At 38.9% G+C, this 19,034-nt stretch overlaps 1 protein-coding gene across 5 annotated transcripts in view; it reads right to left on the bottom strand.

Moving 5' to 3' along the window:
- Positions 1-19,034, bottom strand: part of LOC149313805 (sodium channel protein type 1 subunit alpha) — a 154,164-nt gene that overhangs the window by 59,474 nt on the left and 75,656 nt on the right. For 2 of the 5 annotated variants that reach the window (XM_089519822.1, XM_089519824.1), the window contains exons 3-7: positions 16,244-16,361; positions 7,085-7,175; positions 3,859-3,987; positions 2,570-2,661; positions 1,003-1,263 (exon numbers count right to left, since the gene is read on the bottom strand). In XM_089519822.1, the coding sequence (XP_089375948.1) occupies positions 1,003-1,263; positions 2,570-2,661; positions 3,859-3,987; positions 7,085-7,175; positions 16,244-16,361 (691 nt within the window). Of the gene's footprint in view, positions 1-1,002; positions 1,264-2,379; positions 2,485-2,569; positions 2,662-3,858; positions 3,988-7,084; positions 7,176-16,243; positions 16,362-19,034 lie in introns of those variants that run through there. The other 3 variants (XM_089519821.1, XM_089519823.1, XM_089519820.1) reach the window with 2 other exon arrangements.

The following is a 19,034-nucleotide window of genomic DNA, read 5'->3' as shown; positions in this document are numbered from 1 at the left end:
TTCCAATGGGTTTCCATGGCCAAGTGGGGATTTGAATCCTGGTCTCCAGAGTCATAGTCCAATGCTCAAACCACTACATCATGCTTTCAAGTTGCCTATTGACTTATGGCAACCCGATGAATTTCACAGGATTTTCTTAGGCAAGGAATGCTCAGAGGTGCTTTTGACAGTTACTTCCTCTGAAATAAAGCCTACAGCACTACCTTGAGATAAATATTTATGAAATACAGTATATGAATGCTTAAAATAAATTTGAAAATAACAAATAAAATATGGAAAATTTCACTGCCACAAACATAATTAAGTCAATGTAGACTATAGCTCAGAAAGATTTGTACATCTGTTTAGGAAAGCATTAAACTGATGAAGTCTCAGTAGTTTCTTCCTCACTGTGCTATGAATGCATTCAATAAATCTAAGCCATGATCATTAAATATCACATACTTCTATTGGTCTAAATTCAGTTGTTAGCCTCAGACAGACTACCATATATACTCATCTATAAGTTGAAAAATTTATACTACAAAATTGACCCTCAAAACCTGGGTCAACTTATACATGAATTAATAGGGTAATAAGATGGTGGGTCAAAGGTGTTCACTCCCCAAGCCTCTTCCCAGCCTGGTTGTCTCCAAAGGGGGCAGCCAGGCTGGGAATACACAAGGAGAGTGACCAGGACATCCTTTATATCCTTGGTTACATGCCCTTCAGTTTTACTCTCAACTTATCCACAGGTCATATTAAAATCCAGATTTTTGGCTCCAAAACCTACCCCCGACTTATACATGAGGTCAACCTATACCTGAATATATATGGTACATCCAAGAGAATGAATGGGAACTTGGTCAGTCAACACTCATGTAAATTCTGTTGATTCAATTAGTCAATTGGGACCACCCACTGGATTTAGGACAAAAATCCAATGGGACATTGGACATTGGGATTTAGGACACTGGGTCTGCAAAAAAAAAAAAAAGTGACAATATAAATTTGCATTCTTACTTTCATCCTGTATGTATTCGTTCCAGTCAAAGGGTGTACTGTTAAATGTACCATTTTCTCCAAGAGTGATATTAAAGAGGTAAGTATCATTTGAATCTGTAGAATTGCCTGGATTCCAGTACAAGCATTTGTGCCTCAAGTTGCCCATGAACAGCTGGAGCCCTATTAGAGCAAATACACTCAGACAAAATACAGTCAGAATCATTACATCTGACAGCTTCTTCACAGACTGAATGAGGGCTCCCACAATGGTCTTCAGGCCTGCAAGCAGAAGAACATTGTTAGAATGATGACAAATACCCATTTCACAAACTCATCATAACGCAGTTTAAAAAATAATTCACCAACCTCATGCAGAAGCCCCAATAAATGGCATCACTGTTTTGTGAACTAATGATTTTTTGGTGTTTTTTTAAAAAGCAATCATTTGTGAAGATGTATCTTGTGAAGATGAAGTCATTGGCAGTTTATGTTCATTGCACTAGTGGATGAAAATGTACTGCGCTTAGCTAAAAAAAAAGGTGAAAACACCCCCGACCCAACTTGTTTTAATGCTAAAACAAGTAGTTTTGTTATCGTGCTTTTCCTTAACTCCACACAGAGTAGATCTTCCCATCACACCAAAACTAAAAAAAAAATTACATTGAAAAGAAGTGCTACTGAAATTAGTGCAGCTGGATCCAAAATGGACACACAGGGCTTGAAAATGATAGTGGCATGGGAGGTTTTTTTAAAATAAATTGCCAACACTTCTTACCCCAGAACTTTGCAGGCATCAATTTTATAACATATTGAAAGTTAAAGAGTAAATTAAGATCCTAAAGCTTAATGCTAAGGAACTGCAGATGGTTTGGAAAGACAATAAATTTCCCATGCAACTTCCCATGATACTTTTCAAAATTATTTTACTGTTTTCTGTTCAATAGTGATTCAGCTATTTCAGTATGATCAGTGGCAATTCAGATATTAGTCTCATTAAAAATAATACCAAGAATGAATATAGTTTTATATTACACAGGTTAAAAATAAATAAATAAACATGGTTTTAAAAAAATCACAGTTATGGTTGTGCTTGTGTCACAGCTTGACCTCAAAGCTTGACTTTGCATGATGCAAATTACACACGCCGTGGACTATAGTGTCTCATGCAACAATGTGTTAAACGCAAAGGCTGATTTCAAATGTAAACAAGCAAATGGCAAAAAGCAAAGGATCATAGCGTTCATTTTTGTTTAATACATGATTCCTGCTTTTTCTGCTTTTTTTCCTTCTTTTTTTGGATGAATGAGCAAGCAACAAGGCTTATGGTGAAGAAATGAGGTTGGAATTTCCATGGAGTCTGAGAGTCAGCCTCTGTGTTTAACCTCTAGCTCTCACCTGGGATGACTGATATTGTTTTCAATGCCCGGAGAACTCTGAATGTTCTCAACGCTGAGACATTGCCCAGGTCCACAAACTCTGTCACATATCTGTAATAGGGGAGTTCACACACAAACACAATGACAGGATAAAAAGGAACAATTGGGAGGTACAAGGGACCTAACACCTTACACCACTTACTTCTTACCTGGAATTACAGAAATAGTTTTCAAAGCTCTCAATACTCTGAAAGTTCGAAGAGCTGAAACATTGCCTAGGTTTACAAATTCTGTTATATACCTGTAGAATTAAATCACAGTTATTCAGAATTGAGGCAGACGTCATGCTACTTACTCGAGGGTCTTCATGGAGACCCCTTGGATAACTTTGTTGGAAAATTAAAGAGCAACAGTCAGATGTTTACCTTTTTACTGCAGTTTGCCTTTCATTAAGAGCTTTCAATGGTGGTCAATTTACAATTAAATGTTCTTGGATAAATGAACCACAGTGATTTTATTATTAAAGCCTAACTTTCTAATTAAAGTGATTTATGCAGAGTAACTAAGAAGGCTGTTCCTCTTCTGGAAGGAGGGTGAAAATGCAGGATCTGAAAGCAGCTTCTATGTCAGTAACTACTACTAATATACCATGCGCCCCATGCTACCAGTTAATTCATCATTTACTTTACTACTACAGGCTGAGTCTCCCTTATTCAAAATGTGTGGGACCAGAAGTATTTTGGGGTTTGGGGGGATTTTGAAATACCTATATTTGCATATACATGCACATAATGAGATTTCTTGGCGACAGAACCCAAGTCTAAACACAAAATTCATTTATGTTTCATATACATCTTATACACATAGCCTGGAGGTGATTTTATACAATATTTTAAATAATTTTGTGCATGAAACAAAGTGTGCAAACACTGAACCCTCAGAAAGCAAAGCTGTCACTTTCTCAACTACTCATGAAAACAGTTTTGGATTCTGGGATATTTTGGATTTCAGAATTCTGGATAAGGGACAGTCAACCTGTAGGAAACAATATACTGATGCACAAAGGAAAAAGAAAAGAAAAGAATCCCTCAGTAATAATAAGGCCATGTAAGAACAAGCAGCAAATCTATTTCTCCACATGAACATCCCTGAAACAATTTTGATTCATTCTATGAACACAGTTACAAGTACCATATAATAACAGAGGATATATATAGAAGTACCATATAATAACAGAGGAGCAAAACCCTTGCTCCTGTGGTTTAATTCTTGAGCAGAGGTGAGATGTCAGAAAAATAAGCTAGTACATATGTGCAGGATGAACATTCTATCTAACATGATTTGGCTGTTGAAGACCCATATGCAGTACTTTCTCAGTGAAGAATCTCTCATCTCTCATCCTTCAGTGTTATAATGCAAATTTACTTCATGCTCCTGTATGCTATTGACCTGTCACATAACCAGAAAGAAATGGGGGAGAAAGGAAGGCGAAACTTACGCAAATGTAATGACAGTGAAATCTAGCCAGTTCCAGGGATCCCGGAGAAAGGTGAAATCATCTATACAAAAGCCCCTTGCAATTATTTTTATAAGTGATTCAAATGTATATATTCCTGTGAATGTATACCTGAGGAAAAGAGACAAAATAGTTGTTAATTCAAACAATCACTTTTAAAAATAAAATAAAACATAAACATAACTTGAAAAGTTAGCATGCCAAGAACATCACGTTGCCTCTTGGTAACTCTTCATGGGACCTTCATGGAGTGTCAAACCCAGCCCACGGGACCTCCCAAAATAGCTATGTCCCTTCCTCACAATCTCATGGTTTAGTGTTTTCCCGGCTTTTTAATGCTTTAACCCATTTGAAATGGTCAAAATGACTTTCTTAAACCACCATTCCTGACAATGAGAGCTTTATTTTAAAATACACTGGAATTTTTGGTTCCACCCCTTTGCCTTTGGTTCTGTCCACCCTCAACCTTGCATTACACTGGGGATAGAAGGGGGATAGGAGAGAACATCTCCCCAAGTCCCTCCATGGACACCAGACTCCTCAGTCCCCCCCCCCCAAAGTCTCAAAAAACAACAACAAGTGGAGTAAGGGCCATCTTTTAGCACACACCCTAATCTGGAACTACCAACCCCTCCATCTAAACATAGAAACGAAAACTGGAGGCAGACTTCTGGTCATTCCTGGGATTTCTTTTCCATGGGCTTTGCCCCAAAATAAGGAGATGCTGCCTTCCATGGGAAAAAAAATTGCCTTGGCAGTTGCCAACTCCTCTTTTAACAGACACCTCCTGAAATCCCCTTTTCTACATAGCCATTCAATTAAAGGTACAGGAGCTCTGTCCCTTATTTTACCTGGCAATTGCAGGCCACCCAGAAATGGTGCATGCATCTATTCTGTAGAAATAAGCACTGTAGCTCCATTCTACTTAACGCTGAGATTTGTAGTTTTACAAGATCTTGAGCTTTCTCTGCCAAAGAGGGCTGGTGCCTCACAAAACTACAAATCCCAGGATTCCATAGGATGGCACCATGACAGTTAAAGTGGTGTCAAGCTGCATTATTCCTACAGTATAGATGGACCCTGAGATGACACTGGCATGGGGAAAGAGCCATCTGCAATGGTTGCTGTCATCTGAAGAAGCACTGCAGTGGTTGTTGTACAGACTGTGGAACATAAGGGGCTGTGGGGGTTGTGAATGTAAACGTAGTTTAATTCAGACTTCTTTTCTTTAAGTAGGAGTCTTTTCTGAATTTTTCTGGGGTTTTCCCCCCAGGCCATCACTTCTCTAAGTAGGAAACAAGGGAAATGACAATCCCTTGTTTGTCCTTAGTATTTGATACTCAGAGATGATGTTTTTGAACATGTGGATTCTATGCAGCAACCACTGAATAATGTTTTTTGATAGGAACATAGGAAACTGCCTCACCTTAAGTCAGATCTTTGAGGTGAAACAGGTGGGCAGGAAAAAGTAGCTTGATGGTGCCTTTTCTGAAAGTGATCCGAGTCCCTGCCAACCACACTGCCAGCTCCCAAGGCAGCTGGAGTGTGCATGTCATGACCACACGGCACGGCTTCAAGCCACGCCTCTGGGTACTTATTTTTACTACCTCCCCCCCACCATCCTTGTGCACCTTTGCAGTTGCAAACCACCATCCCATTGGATGGCAGTCCCTGTGAACCTGAATACAGTCACATGTGCAGCGCTCCACCAGGACAGGGCATTGGAACAGAGGTGTGCCCATGCAAATGCTGGCAAGGTACAATCATGCCCCCCTCTACCCCATACTCCCTCTTTGACTGTCTGGTTTGTGCATATTTTACTTATATTCATGAGAGGTGTCATGGTTTCTCTTTTGGGCATTGCCACCCCCATTGCTTGGGTATGGCAGCTCTGTCCCTTCCAAATGCGACAGGATGTTTATATGCACAATTAGGATTAGGGTTTGGATAGAGTGCCCCTTTAGAGCTGCTCTGGCATCATGACATTTAGACATATGAGCAAAGGTGCTCACTTTCCAGGAAAAAGCAGAAAAAATCAGCTCCCTTTCAGTCTGGCTTTTCTCCCTGTAGTGCACCTTGGAAGTGGATTCCAGCCAGATTTGAGGCGTGCATCTTCTAAACACCCTGCCTTGAAGCTGGCAGAAAACCTGCTTATTTTAACTGTCTGTTTTGCCCCTTTGTTCCATTTAGCCCAGTATGACCAGATCTGACTGACAGCAGTGCCTCTCCAGGGTTTCAGGCATGATCCTTCCCTAACCCAACCTGAAGATCTCAGGCATTCTATTGTGGTTCCCATCCAAGGATTAACCAGGTTGATTCTGCTTACCTTCCAAACTCAGTTAAAGTCAGGTATGCTCAGGGTCGGACAGTGGCATAAATCTACCTTCTATGAATCAACCTACTCCCCTTTTCAAAATTATCTAGCTAGTGGCATCACTGTATCCTGGGGTGTTCAGCTGTGTGAAGGAGTGCTTCATTTTATCTATCTAGAATCCACTTCATTGTATGGACCCACAGTTTTAATGCTGCAAAAAAGGAAGTGTTTCCAAAGGCAGCTTGTAATCTGATACAGGAGGCCTGATTTTTGGCATAAAAGGGAAAATTTGAGCAGTGTACCCTGCTCAGTGCTCATATGGATCATTGGGCCAGAGTGATGATGAAGTCAGCTGAACATATATTCATTCTGTGCTACATATATACAGCTTGAATCTCCTTTATCCAAAATGCCTGGGACCAGAAGTGTTCTGGATTTCAGAGTTTTTCAGAATTTGGAATATTTGCATATATGTAATAAGATATCTTGAAGATGGTACCCAAGTCTAAACATGAAATTCATTTATGTTTTGTATATAGTTTATAAACATAACCTGAAGGTAACTTTATCCACAATGTTTTTAAAATGATTTTGTTTATGAAACAATGTTTGTACACTTTGAACCATCAGCCGCCTCGATTATCTTTGATAGAGAGGCAGGATACAAATATTATTATTATTATTATTATTATTATTATTATTATTATTTTATTAGAAAGCAAACGTGTCATTCACTATCTCAGCCACCCATGTGAACAATTTTGAATTTTGGAATATTTTGGATTTTGGCATTCCAAGATAAAGGAGACTCAACCTGTCTAGCATTAGATCTGACAGAATACATTCCACAAATACACATTCAAACATGCACGTTAAGAGTAATATTCCACTTACTCTACATTCTTTGTCCATTCAGGAGGGTTACTTAGGGTCATAAATACACAGTTGGTCAAAATAGTGCACATAATGAGCATGCTGAATAATGTAGGTTATATCATTAAGGAATATACAGTGAGAAATCATATTATGACTGTTGTACTGAAAATGAATACATTTTCTGTTACATAAATACATTTGTTAATCTAAATAAATGTATGGGACAACATATTACATTCTTATTTTTAGAACTCCAGGACTATAGCAGATGCTGGTAAAATATTTAGATTTAGACTGTAAAATCTACAAGAAGGAAATAATAACAAACACTGTAATTCTACTCAAGTGATTGAATTTTGGAATAATATTCTAAGATGGTTAAATTAAATGATAAGGCAAAATATTGTTTTCTCAGAATCTTTGTTAATATTAGTCCAAAACACTGCAAAAATAATCCAGATTGAGACCACTTTAACTGCCCTGGCTCAGTGCTAAGTAATTCTGGGAACTGTAGTGTTGTGAGACATTTAGACTTCTCTGTCAGAGAGCTCTGGTGTCACAATAAAGTACATTTCCCAGAATTCCCTAGCACTGAGCCAGGGCAATTCAAGCGGTCTCAAACTGGATTATTTCTGCAGTGTGCTTTGGAGCACTGTCAGGTTTTGATGAGGAAAATGTAGAACTGCCATGAAAAGATCTGATCTCAATTACAATTGGAGCTGCTAGAACGAAAATAGCAAGATCCTACAAAAATGTAGAAGGATGATCTCTCTGGTGCTGGCTGGACAAGTTTTGTGGGACTGCTCTAGTGGAAAAAATAGATAATAAATGCTCAAGTGATGAGGGGAGAAATAGCATAAGGCAAATTTGGGGGAATATGGAATCCATTTATATCCCAAGTTTCAGACTTAGCAATGGATCAAAGCCCACCATTATCACATGGGACTTTATGTCATGATACTTCTTTTTAAAACTTAAAATAATATTTAACATAAGAGCTATCGTGAAATAAGTTATTTGAATGAGACAATAGTTATATTATTCAGTGTTAATGCAAATTATAACAACTTAAATTTAATGAGGAAAAACAACAATCCCAAGTAGTTACTCCATAGAGCCACTATTAATTTAGCATATAGGCTAGTACAAGTTGGTGGGCTCATTTGTCCCAGCACCACTCCAGATGAGGATTCATACTTCAGTTCTGCCTCTTCCACACCTGATCTTCCCAAGTTCCTAGCAAAAGTCTGAAAAGGACCTTTAACCATGTTCAACGTAGCTTATAAAGCAAAGCATTTGAAACTCTATAACTGCATTCACAGCTCCCTTTTCAGATTTTTTCCTGCGAACATTGGGAAGTCACTTGTGGAAGGGGCAGGACTGAAGCATGAGTCCCCCAACTCAAACTACCTGAAGAGAGAATGAACACCTGAAGAGAGCTATAGCTATTTTACATATTTTATATATGTCCCTATATTAATGATATGAACATATGAAGCTTCCGTATACTCATTATGTCTTATATGCAGCATGTGCCAGTGCTCAATATAACTAGTTACAAATAATGACTTGTAATTAATTTGTTTTTCCACAATTAAGGAACAGTTGCATTAAAGTTATAACCAGCTGCAGTAAAATTGCATTAAAATTGTAACCAGGTAAAGAGTGATTCCACTCTTTTTGTATTGTAATTGTAAATTTATTTTTATAATGGTCAAGTTACTTTTGAGATTATAGGTTGTAATCCTGGAGGGGGGAAATCACATGGTTCAAATGTTGCCTTGTGCTGTACCTTCTGCTGCTTCCTTGTGTTCTTTACAGGCTGTTGAGGTGACAATGTGTGTTTTGTAATGCAGGCCATCTGCACCTTGTACTGTGTCTTCCACAAACATATGCACAAGTAAGTACGGTTGGCCCTTGGTATCCACTGGGGTTTGTTTCCAAGACTCAAGACTCTCCATGGATACTAACATCCATGGACATTCAAGTCCCATTAAATACAATGACATAGGAAAATGGTATCCCTTATATAAAATGCTTTTTGAAATATTATCTATCTATCTATCTATCTATCTATCTATCTATCTATCTGCAATGTCTTCAAGCCATGGATGGCTGAATCCATGGATATATCATCTATGGCTATGGGGAGCTGACTATGGGCCAACTTTAGTTGGCCCTCACTCTGGACCTTGTCGCATGCATTTTTTAAAATGTTCTAGGCTCAGGGCTGTGTGTGACCGAGAAAAAACTGATTTTACCGCACACCGAGGTATCCTTAACAAAGTTCCGTCAGAAGCAAAGGATGCGCCTCAGCACTGAATGGGAATGGCTTGGCGCTGGGCGATGGAATGGGGCCATTTTGAGGACACTTCGGTGTGCAGTAAAATCAGTTTCTTCTTGGTTGCGTTCCCAAAACATTTTTAAAAATGTGTGAAATAAGGTACTCTCAGTGGGCTTCTGATCCATGAATTTAACTGCCAGAGGTTCGCCATGCCCCATATTATTCAATGGCAGTTACATGAATGCACACACTCTGAAGCATGCATGTTCACATTACCACTGAATAATATGGGGTGCAATCATCCATGGTTTTAAGCATCTGTGGGGGCTCCTGGAACTGAACCCCCACCAATACAGAGGGCCCACTGTAGTTACTTATGAGAAAGTTGACTGGCCGAACCCAAATGGTGCTCAACAATGGCTCCTTTTCATCCTGGAGAGAAGTGACCAGTGGGGTCCCACAAAACTCTGTCCTGGGCCCAGTGCTATTCAACATCTTTATCAATGACTTGGATGACAGAATTGGGGGCATACGTATCAAATTTGCAGACGACACAAAATTAGGAGTAGCAGCAAATACCCCAGAGGAAAGGATCAAACTTCAAAATGACCTGAACAGACTAGAAAACTGGGCCAAAGCTACCAAAATAAAATTCAACACAGAGAAATGTAAGGTACTGCACTTAGGGCGGAAAAACAAAATGCATAGATATAGGATGGGGGACACCTGGCTGAATGAAACTACATGTGAAAGAGATCTTGGGCGCGTTACAGACCGCCCAAAATAGGCGGTCTTGCGCCGCTGCCAGTTGCTGCGTCCAGGAACCACAGCAGCCAAACCACGCAGTTCCCGGGCACAGCAAGAAAGAAGCGCCAAAATGGCGCTTCGTCCTGCGCCCCGGAAGAGGCACCGCAAGGCGCGAGGCGCACACTCGCGGTGCCACTTCCGGCGTGTGACGTCCGGACGCTGTGCGTCCGCGATGTCAAAATGGCGACGCCCATCTGTATGTGGCACCGCCATTTTGACATACTCATTACGCGCGAGGGGCAAGGCGCGTCAGGAAGCACCGCCCCTCACGCGTAACGACAGCATCTCATTGGCCCGTCTGTAACGCGCTGTAGAGTCCTAGTAGACCACAAATTGACCATGAGTCAACAGTGCAATGAGGTAGCAAACAAGGCCAATGCAATTTTAGGTTGCATCAATAAAAGTATAGTGTCTAGATCAAGGGAAGTAATAGTCCCACTCTATTGTGCTCTGGTCAGGCTCCATCTGGAATACTGTGTCCAGTTCTGGCCACCACAATTTTAAAAGGATGTTGAAAAACTGGAGCATGTCCTAAGGAGGGCGACTAAAATGGTGAAGGGCCTGGAAACCATGTCCTATGAGAAACGACTTAGGGAGCTGGGGATGTTTAGCTTGGAGAAGAGAAGGTTAAGAGGTGATATGGTAGCCCTGTTTAAAAACCTGAAGGGATGTCACATTGAGGAGGGAGCTAGCTTGTTTTCTGCTGCTCCAGAGAGCAGGACCCAGAGCAATGGATGCAAGCTACAGGATAAGAGATTCCACCTCAACAGTAGGAGGAGTGTTCGACAGTGGAACAAACTCCCTCTGAGTGTAGTGGAGTCTCCTTCTTTGGAGGTCTTTAAAAAGAGGCTGGATGGCCATCTGTCAGGGATGCTTTGACTGAGAGTGCCTGCATGGCAGGGGTTTTTGACTGGATGGCCCTTGTGGTCTCTTCCAACTCTATGATTCTATGAACATGAAAACAAAGAGATATTTTAAATGTTTCTATTAATTATTAACAGTAATAGTTTTGTGGCTCCAGACCTATAATGGCAATGAAGTGCGAGGCCCCATTCACACTATGGAAATAACCTGGTGTGAAACCAGGTTGCTTCCACGAAGTTCACACTGGCCCCAAATGCACCTGCCACCATTTGTAGGGGGCCCACAGAGAAACCCACCTAATCCAGTGTATTCAACACCAGTTTCCTTACCACGTCTTTTGTAATCCGGATCTTCAGTGTGAGTATGCTACCAAATTGATCCATATCGTGTGGGATCATTTCTGGAAATGGAGGCACCTCCATTTTGAATCAGTTTGGTTTGTGTGTGAATGTTGACCAGTGTTTAAATTCCATGGAGAGATTTGGGCACATAAACTGTAGTTGGAAAATCGATTTGGTATTGTGTCATCGTGGAGATACGGATCTCTTCAGGACATAAATATAAGTATGAACCCCCCCATTAAAACTAAATTACCAAACTCTGTACGGTACCACTGAGTTACAAATATCTACATTCTCACAACACCACAAACAAGAATTCTGAACATTTGCTTTACTTTTGTTTTGAACCCTACAAGTAAAATAGCCCATAAACTGTTTGCGATGGAATAAAACCAATCTAATAAAGGCATTAGATATGAAAACATAACTTGACTCCATATAAAATGACCTTAGCCTAACTTTCTAAGAAAAAGTAAATAAAAAGAAAATATACATGCTCAATACAATATTTTAACAGCAGTACATTTCGGAGGGGGAAAGTGCTCTCTATCTATCTATCTATCTATCTATCTATCTATCTATCTATCTATCTATCTATCTATTTCCAGCCACTGTTCGATATTGGTGCTGTCCATTTAATTGGAAACTCCAGTATCCCTTAATTTCTTAATCAAAGTTCCTTAAATAGCTCCCATAATTTCTTCATGACAGTATGTGTATGTGTAACATTACAAACTCAGGATCAGTAGCTATGTGAACCAGAAGAGGAAGGTGATTGCCTATAGTTAGATCACTTTTGGTTCATGTTACTACAAGGTTTTCAGCTTTAATTAATACTAAATGTTAATTGTTTATCCACAAACACATGATGGCCACATGATGGCACTAGAAACTTTGGAATTTCCAAAGCAAGTACACCTTGTTCTGCAAAACTTTATATCTTCAGTCCAACTAAAGACATCATGTTGTTTCATGAATGAAAGCATTTCTACTAATAGTGTGTCTATGCGTGCCTTCAAGTCACCTGTCAATTTATGCCAACCCCATGAATTTCACAGGGGATGGTTTCCCTCTTGCCCACAGCCCCACACAGCTCCTCAAACGTTCATCCAGATGAGCCCCTCTGAATGTGTTTTGGGGCTGTGGAAGATTTAATAAGAGGATAATGTCATTATATTATCAGAAGTGCACTACAGCAATATTAGATCCTAACAAAAATTAACATCACTTTTCCTAATGGCATTTCCACTATATTACTACACCTCATAATAAGATTTGAATCCTCAAAACAGGCATCACTAATAAATACTTTACAACGCATATGACAACTTTGCCTTTACAGTCCGTCATTTGATTTTTCCCTTTTTTTCAACAGTAAGAAGTTTTATTTTTTCTCTCTGATCATTTTATGATTTGATCTACCCCACACTTTTAAAGTTGCACTGTATTAAGCACAAGAGTTAAGAGAAACAAGTCAAAGCATACATTTAACTGAGCCTCACTGTCTTAGACTAAAACATATATACAAGTAATGTTGGCTGTTTCATTGATACACCCTCAAAATGTGACTGGCCGTTTACATTTCATTCACAATACTGCTAAATTTCTTAAAAACTGAAAGTCTTCTTCATGTACACCTCTTTTGGTCAGTAAGACTGCAATTCTAAGCTTAATTAATGGATATTAGATATTCTGAACACTATTGGATTTACTTCCTAGTAAAGGGATGTCACATTGAGGAGGGAGCTAGCTTGTTTTCTGCTGCTCCAGAGACTAGGACCCAGAGCAATGGATGCAAGCTACAGGAAAAGAGATTCCACCTCAACATTAGGAGGAACCTCCTGAAAGTAAGGGCTGTTCGATAGTGGAACAAACTCCCTCAGAGTGTAGTGGAGTCTCCTTCCTTAGAGGTCTTCAAACAAAGGCTGGATGGCCATCTGTCGGGGATGCTTTGATTGGGAGTTCCTGCATGGCAGGGGGTTGGGCTGGATAGCCCTTGTGGTCTCTTCCAACTCTAGCCAAACTTCTTCATCCATCCATTTTAGAGATATTCTGATCCAATCACTCTTTTTATTAAAGCCATCAACTAGTCTGGAATCCCATTGTTGATTCCTGGGACAAGTCTTTAGGCCTTTGTTATCTGGACAGATAGCCCATTGCCTAGGGCTAGTTTCAAAACCTAAACTCTGATTACACAGCCAGCATACATGTTTGTGTACGTTGTGTTTTCCTCTGACCTCCCAGGTTGAGCCACTCCAGATTTTCGTGATCTCCTCATTGGACAGGTAATTATAACTCCACTGCAACCCTTAAAAACCTCTTTTCATATTTTCATTCTGGTGAGCTCTGTATACAGTATTCATTTGAACTGCTATCTTGTGTGTGTGACTGCACTCTTCACTGTTCTATACAAACCTCTATCAGTTCACCCAAAACCTGGAGTCTTTCCAGTTAGTGCTGGTATATGTTGGTACCAACAGTCCAAAGGTTACAAAGCTTCTTGTATAGCTAATTTCCCCAACATTTTAAGTATCACTGACAGCTGGTGGGGGCCCCCAGTTCCCTCATCTGAGTAAAAGAAGGCATTCCCATAGGTAATGTAGGCCTAAACCATGTAGGGCTTTAAATGCAATAATCAACATCCCTTCCAGAAGAGACTAATGGGCATACTGGTGTAACTTGATCAATCCTAGATGCATCAGTAACCAGTTTGAGTGCCATATTTTGAAATAATGGAAGTCTCCAAACATGATAGTGCATTGCAGAAGTCCAGTCTTGAGGTTAGCAATTCCTCTAGTTCTATGAAGGTTCATCCTGGCTGCTTCGTGGAACACCTAATTTTGTGAGATGAGTCATTCTCACAACATAGATTGACACAAATGGGGAGGCTCACTGCGTTAATCAGGTGATTCTTCTAGTTGAAATTAATGTGTTTGGTAATATGGAGGAAATTAACTAATCTTTATGAAAATGTACTCCAAATTAATTGTTAATTGCAGAAGATAATTGGCACCTTTAATTGATGGGTAGCGTAGTCCTAAAGTAGAGGTACCATTTTTATTAGTAATTTCATGTGTGGAGCATGGCTGAATTGACAGAACTGCTTCAGATTTTCTGGCTTCATGGCACTTGAGCCAACACAATGCAGCCTATACTAGGGCCATAGCCAAGGGGGGAGGGTTCTTGGGGTCCAGACCCCCCCTTCTGTTAGATAAAATGAATGGTGTGTGCTGCCGCACCGCCGCACCCAAGCCCCATTATAATGGTGGCACTTAGTCTGGACCCCCCCCCCCCCTCTTCCCAAAATCCTGGCTATGTCCCTGCCTATACTTCAGTCCTAACTTGGTAGATTTTTAAATAATTCAATATATGTAGATCAATTAAGATGCAGTCCTCAACCCACTTCATGGGAATAAGTGTTACTGAAATCTATGTAGATGTGTACAGGATCGCATCTGCATTAACTAATTAAATGCTGCTGGCTTATGAATTTTATCAATATTCTCTGTTTTTATGCACAAAACTAAATACTGAAGAACCTGAACATGCCCTGTTGACTGTGCTTGAGGTCAGACAAACAGCACAGTACTAAAATGCATCAGGACAGAGAGTTCAGCATCTTGCCATTACCATGCCCTAAGGATAGGGTAGGCAGGGTGCTGGATTTTGGGTGGTCAATTCCTGAATCCCATGATGAGCTGTTGTGGTTTGCACAAGCTTCAAAACTTTGGAAAGACTGAAGTGAACTGGAAGGGGGTGCAAGTTCATTTTTGGTTTGGAACAACCCCTTTTGAGACACTGTGCCTTGAATTAGATCAATATTATCATTTCCAGGGCAAAAAAAATCATTTCCCAAATTGGGAGGCAGAAGTTTCAGAGGGGCTAGGGGCTTCAAAAAGCTTATGCATTAGTAGTTGATACAGAATGACTATTCCTTATCTGAAATACTTTGGAGTAGAAGTAGATTTTGGAGTTTTTACATAATGAGATATTTGGAAGATGGGACCAAAGTCTAAACATGAAATTCATGAAAAATGAAATAATTTTCTTTATATTTTGGTCTATGATCATAGATAAATAAATGATGATGAAATAATTTTGTTTATGACACAAATTTTGTGTACCAGCAGAAAGCAAAGATGTCACTATCTGAGCCACAAATGTGGACAATTTCAGATTCTGGAATATTTTATATTTCCAAATTCCAGATAAGGGAAACTCAACCTATAGTAGAAGCATAGTATTTGTTTGTTTGTTTGTTATCATTTTCATTTTCATTATTATTATCTTTATTTATATCCTACCATTTTTCTAGGACTGGAACTCAAGGTGGTTTCCACATTAAAAAGATAACAATTGAAAACATACAAAAAGTCAACACTAAAACGAAATTAAACTATTAGTAATCTTTAAAATCATACACTCTAAAAGAAGATTTTAAAAGTGAAGCAATAGAGTTTAAAAACCATACATCAAGTCCTCATTATTTGTTTTTAATGCCAAGACATATTAGAGCATTTTCTTCTGGGTATGGAAACAAAATAATCAGTGTGCCTATTTTATAAATGCATTCTACATTTTTCTCAATAATATGTGGAAAAAATTACTCCATAAACATTTTTTTATGATATGTTCCTTAAACTTCTAGACTTCTAGACAAGGCTATCATGACTATGTTTATGACCTTTTGTAGAAGAGTGGTTGCAGAAAGTGCTAAAACGGTGATGGTGGGGAAGATGATTTTGGGGTCATCTGTCTCTCATATCTAAAATGTCCTACAGGGAACATCTAGGGGTTTAGGGCCATATGATGTTTGTAAAAGTTTGTCTAAAGCTATTTAACAACAAACCTGTTTCAAACCAACCACATGAAAAGGATATGAATGTACCAAAATCTTAATAGCTATTTTTCTAAGAAGGCTGAAAGGACTTATTATGTATAGGGCAGGGGTGGCACTGAATCGGAAAATTGCTTTTCCTCTGTTCAATACTATAAAAGTCTGTAAGACAAAAAAGAAAACATCAACGCTTTGGAGGCAGTTATCCAATTCTACGTTCATTTTTTTAATGAATCTTTTTCCATGATAAAAAGACAACCCTTACTGTTGTTACTTACCTGAGATACAGTACAATATTTACCATTATGAGGAAGCATCAAAGGTGTTCTTGCATTCAACATGAGAATACATGTGTACCTTCACAGGAATGACAGTATGAACATATTTTGCCGTTTGAAAGAGAAGAAAGAGCATAGTAAAGCAGAATAGTGTAGTGTTCACCCAACTCAAGTGTTTTACTTCTCCCCAACCAGCATGTGTTTAATTTCCCCCCAAGTACAAACTTATTTGTGAGAATTAAAATCAGTAATTGATCAAGAAAATACTTTGCTGTGGTTGCTGCTCACAACCATGGGAACATTAAGTGCTGAAATTCATAATGACCTAACTTGGTATATAAATATGCCAAGGTTGTACTGTATAACAAACCAAGTGCTATTTTCTCCCCTTAGCTGCCCTTCTCCAGCTTAGTCAAGAACTGCAATTTGATGCATGTGTAGTCAGGATTCAGAAGACCTGTTACTCAAAACCATCAGTTTTGTATTAATATTTTAATGTTTTTATTGAACATTTAAAATATTATCAATGACAAATCACCACAAATATAACCAACATTTTTAAAACATTTCATATACTACATAAATTTTAATGGTTTGTAGTTTTAACATGTTATATTTTAATGTATAACTGTTTTAACTCTTAAAATTGTTTAATTGATTTTTAAATTTTATTTTTGTATTTTAATATTGTACTGTTTTTAAGTTGCATTGTTTTATACTTGTTGTTCACCGCCTTGAGTCCCTATATTGGGAGAAAGGCGGGATATAAGAAAATAATAATAATAATAATAATAATAAGCAGCATTTGATAAGCATACAAGAATTATTCCCTACTACTCTAACTCTCTTCTAACATTACTTACTAATTAATCTTCCAGTGAACTCAGCTTGCATTCCATCATTAGCCTTCAATCTTCATATTCCCTTCCTTCCATTCCCCTGTACCATCTTCTTATTCCCCTCACTCTTTCTTACCCATACTCATTTCTTATCCATACTTATTCTTTTGCCTTTCTACGTTTTCTTTCTTCCCTTTTACTTCTTCACATTCTCCCTCTCTTAAAACTCTTCCCCCACATTCTCATACTCCTTCTCTACTTACTCTCACCCTCCACAACATACTTTACCCTCACCCCTAACCATATATATCTACCATTCCTTCTAACTTCCTTCCTTTAAGCGCTGGTTTTATTTCAATTATCCTTTGACTTTCCTTAAATATTCTAAATTTGACTCATCTGTTCTTCTACCTCTACTTATTTCCCTCAAATCAGTACCTTATTATTATTTGTGCTTATGTGAGATACATTCTGGATATCCTGGAATATTATTAGCAACATAATGGGGGGAAAAGGAGGTCTAATATTCCTAGATTTGGAAAAAGTCTTTGACATGGTGTATTGGGATAAGATGCTGGAAGTGCTGAGAAAAAAATGAATATTGGAGGATAGTATCTTGGCTGGATAAAGAAAATTTATAATGATCAGAAGGCATGGATAGTTATTAACGGGAAGAAAACTAACACTTTCCAAACTGAAAGATGGACAAAACAAGGTTGCCCGCTATCTTGGCTGCTTTTTTAAATTGATGATGGAAGTTTTAATTTGAAAAATAAATGATGATCAGCAGATATAGGGCATTAAAATTAAGAGATGCCATTATAAAATCAGAGCATTTGTGTTGTTTTGGAAAAGCCAATAGAAAAGATAGAGAGATTGTTAGAAATATTGAAGCTGTTTGGAGAAATAACAGGGTGCACAGTGGAAAAAGAGAAATCAGCGATAATTACAAAAAATATACCATATATACTCCACTATAAGTCGACTGCATGTATAAGTCAAGGGTAGCTTTTGGAGCCAAAATTATGGATTTTGATATGACTTGTGGATAAGTCGAGAGTAAAACATTGGAGCATATAACAAAGGAGCTAAAGAAAGAAGGCCAAAAAAATGTGCCGAAGAACTTACAAAATTCCAGCAGGCATATCTGTTTGTGCTCTCCCTAAAGGCTGGATGGATGAGAGAGTGGGGGGAGTGTCAGGGGCTGTGCACACCGGCCATAAAGGCCAGCCTGGGGGCAGAGTCAGGGCATGGCATTCACATGATGCACACCCTGACTCTTCCCCCAGAGCGGTGTGATACTACATGCTGCACCATATGGCATGCAGCATCACAGTGCTCCTCTGGTTTTTTGTGGCTCCTTTTTGCGCCCTGGAAGGGCCAGACTGGGGCCGTGGCGTGCAGTTGCCGTAGCCTCAATCTAGTGCAGCTGGAGGCAGCTGCAGACCACCTTAAGGGTAGTCTTCACAGCCTCAGTGCTTTCAAGACAAATTATACTCTTGCCTTTCACTGGGGCTTGGTTCCTTTTTAAAATGAGAGTTCATGTAATGTACAATACTTACATTGACCCATGGATAAGTTAACCCAGATTTTTTGGGTCAATTTTTTGAATAAAATTTCTAGACTTATACATGAGTATATGCAGTAAATGCAAGTGAGCAAAATATATTGCAAGAAAAAGCAGGGATTAAAATAGAGAAAAAAGTGAGATATTTGGA

This window comes from Sceloporus occidentalis, unplaced genomic scaffold (genome assembly GCF_023333645.1).
Source record: "Sceloporus occidentalis isolate IW3139 unplaced genomic scaffold, rSceOcc1.0.p SCAF_4, whole genome shotgun sequence".
NCBI classification, from domain to species: domain Eukaryota; kingdom Metazoa; phylum Chordata; class Lepidosauria; order Squamata; family Phrynosomatidae; genus Sceloporus; species Sceloporus occidentalis.
Note: the sequence above shows the minus strand (reverse complement) of the source record. Positions and strands in the feature narration are given on the sequence as shown.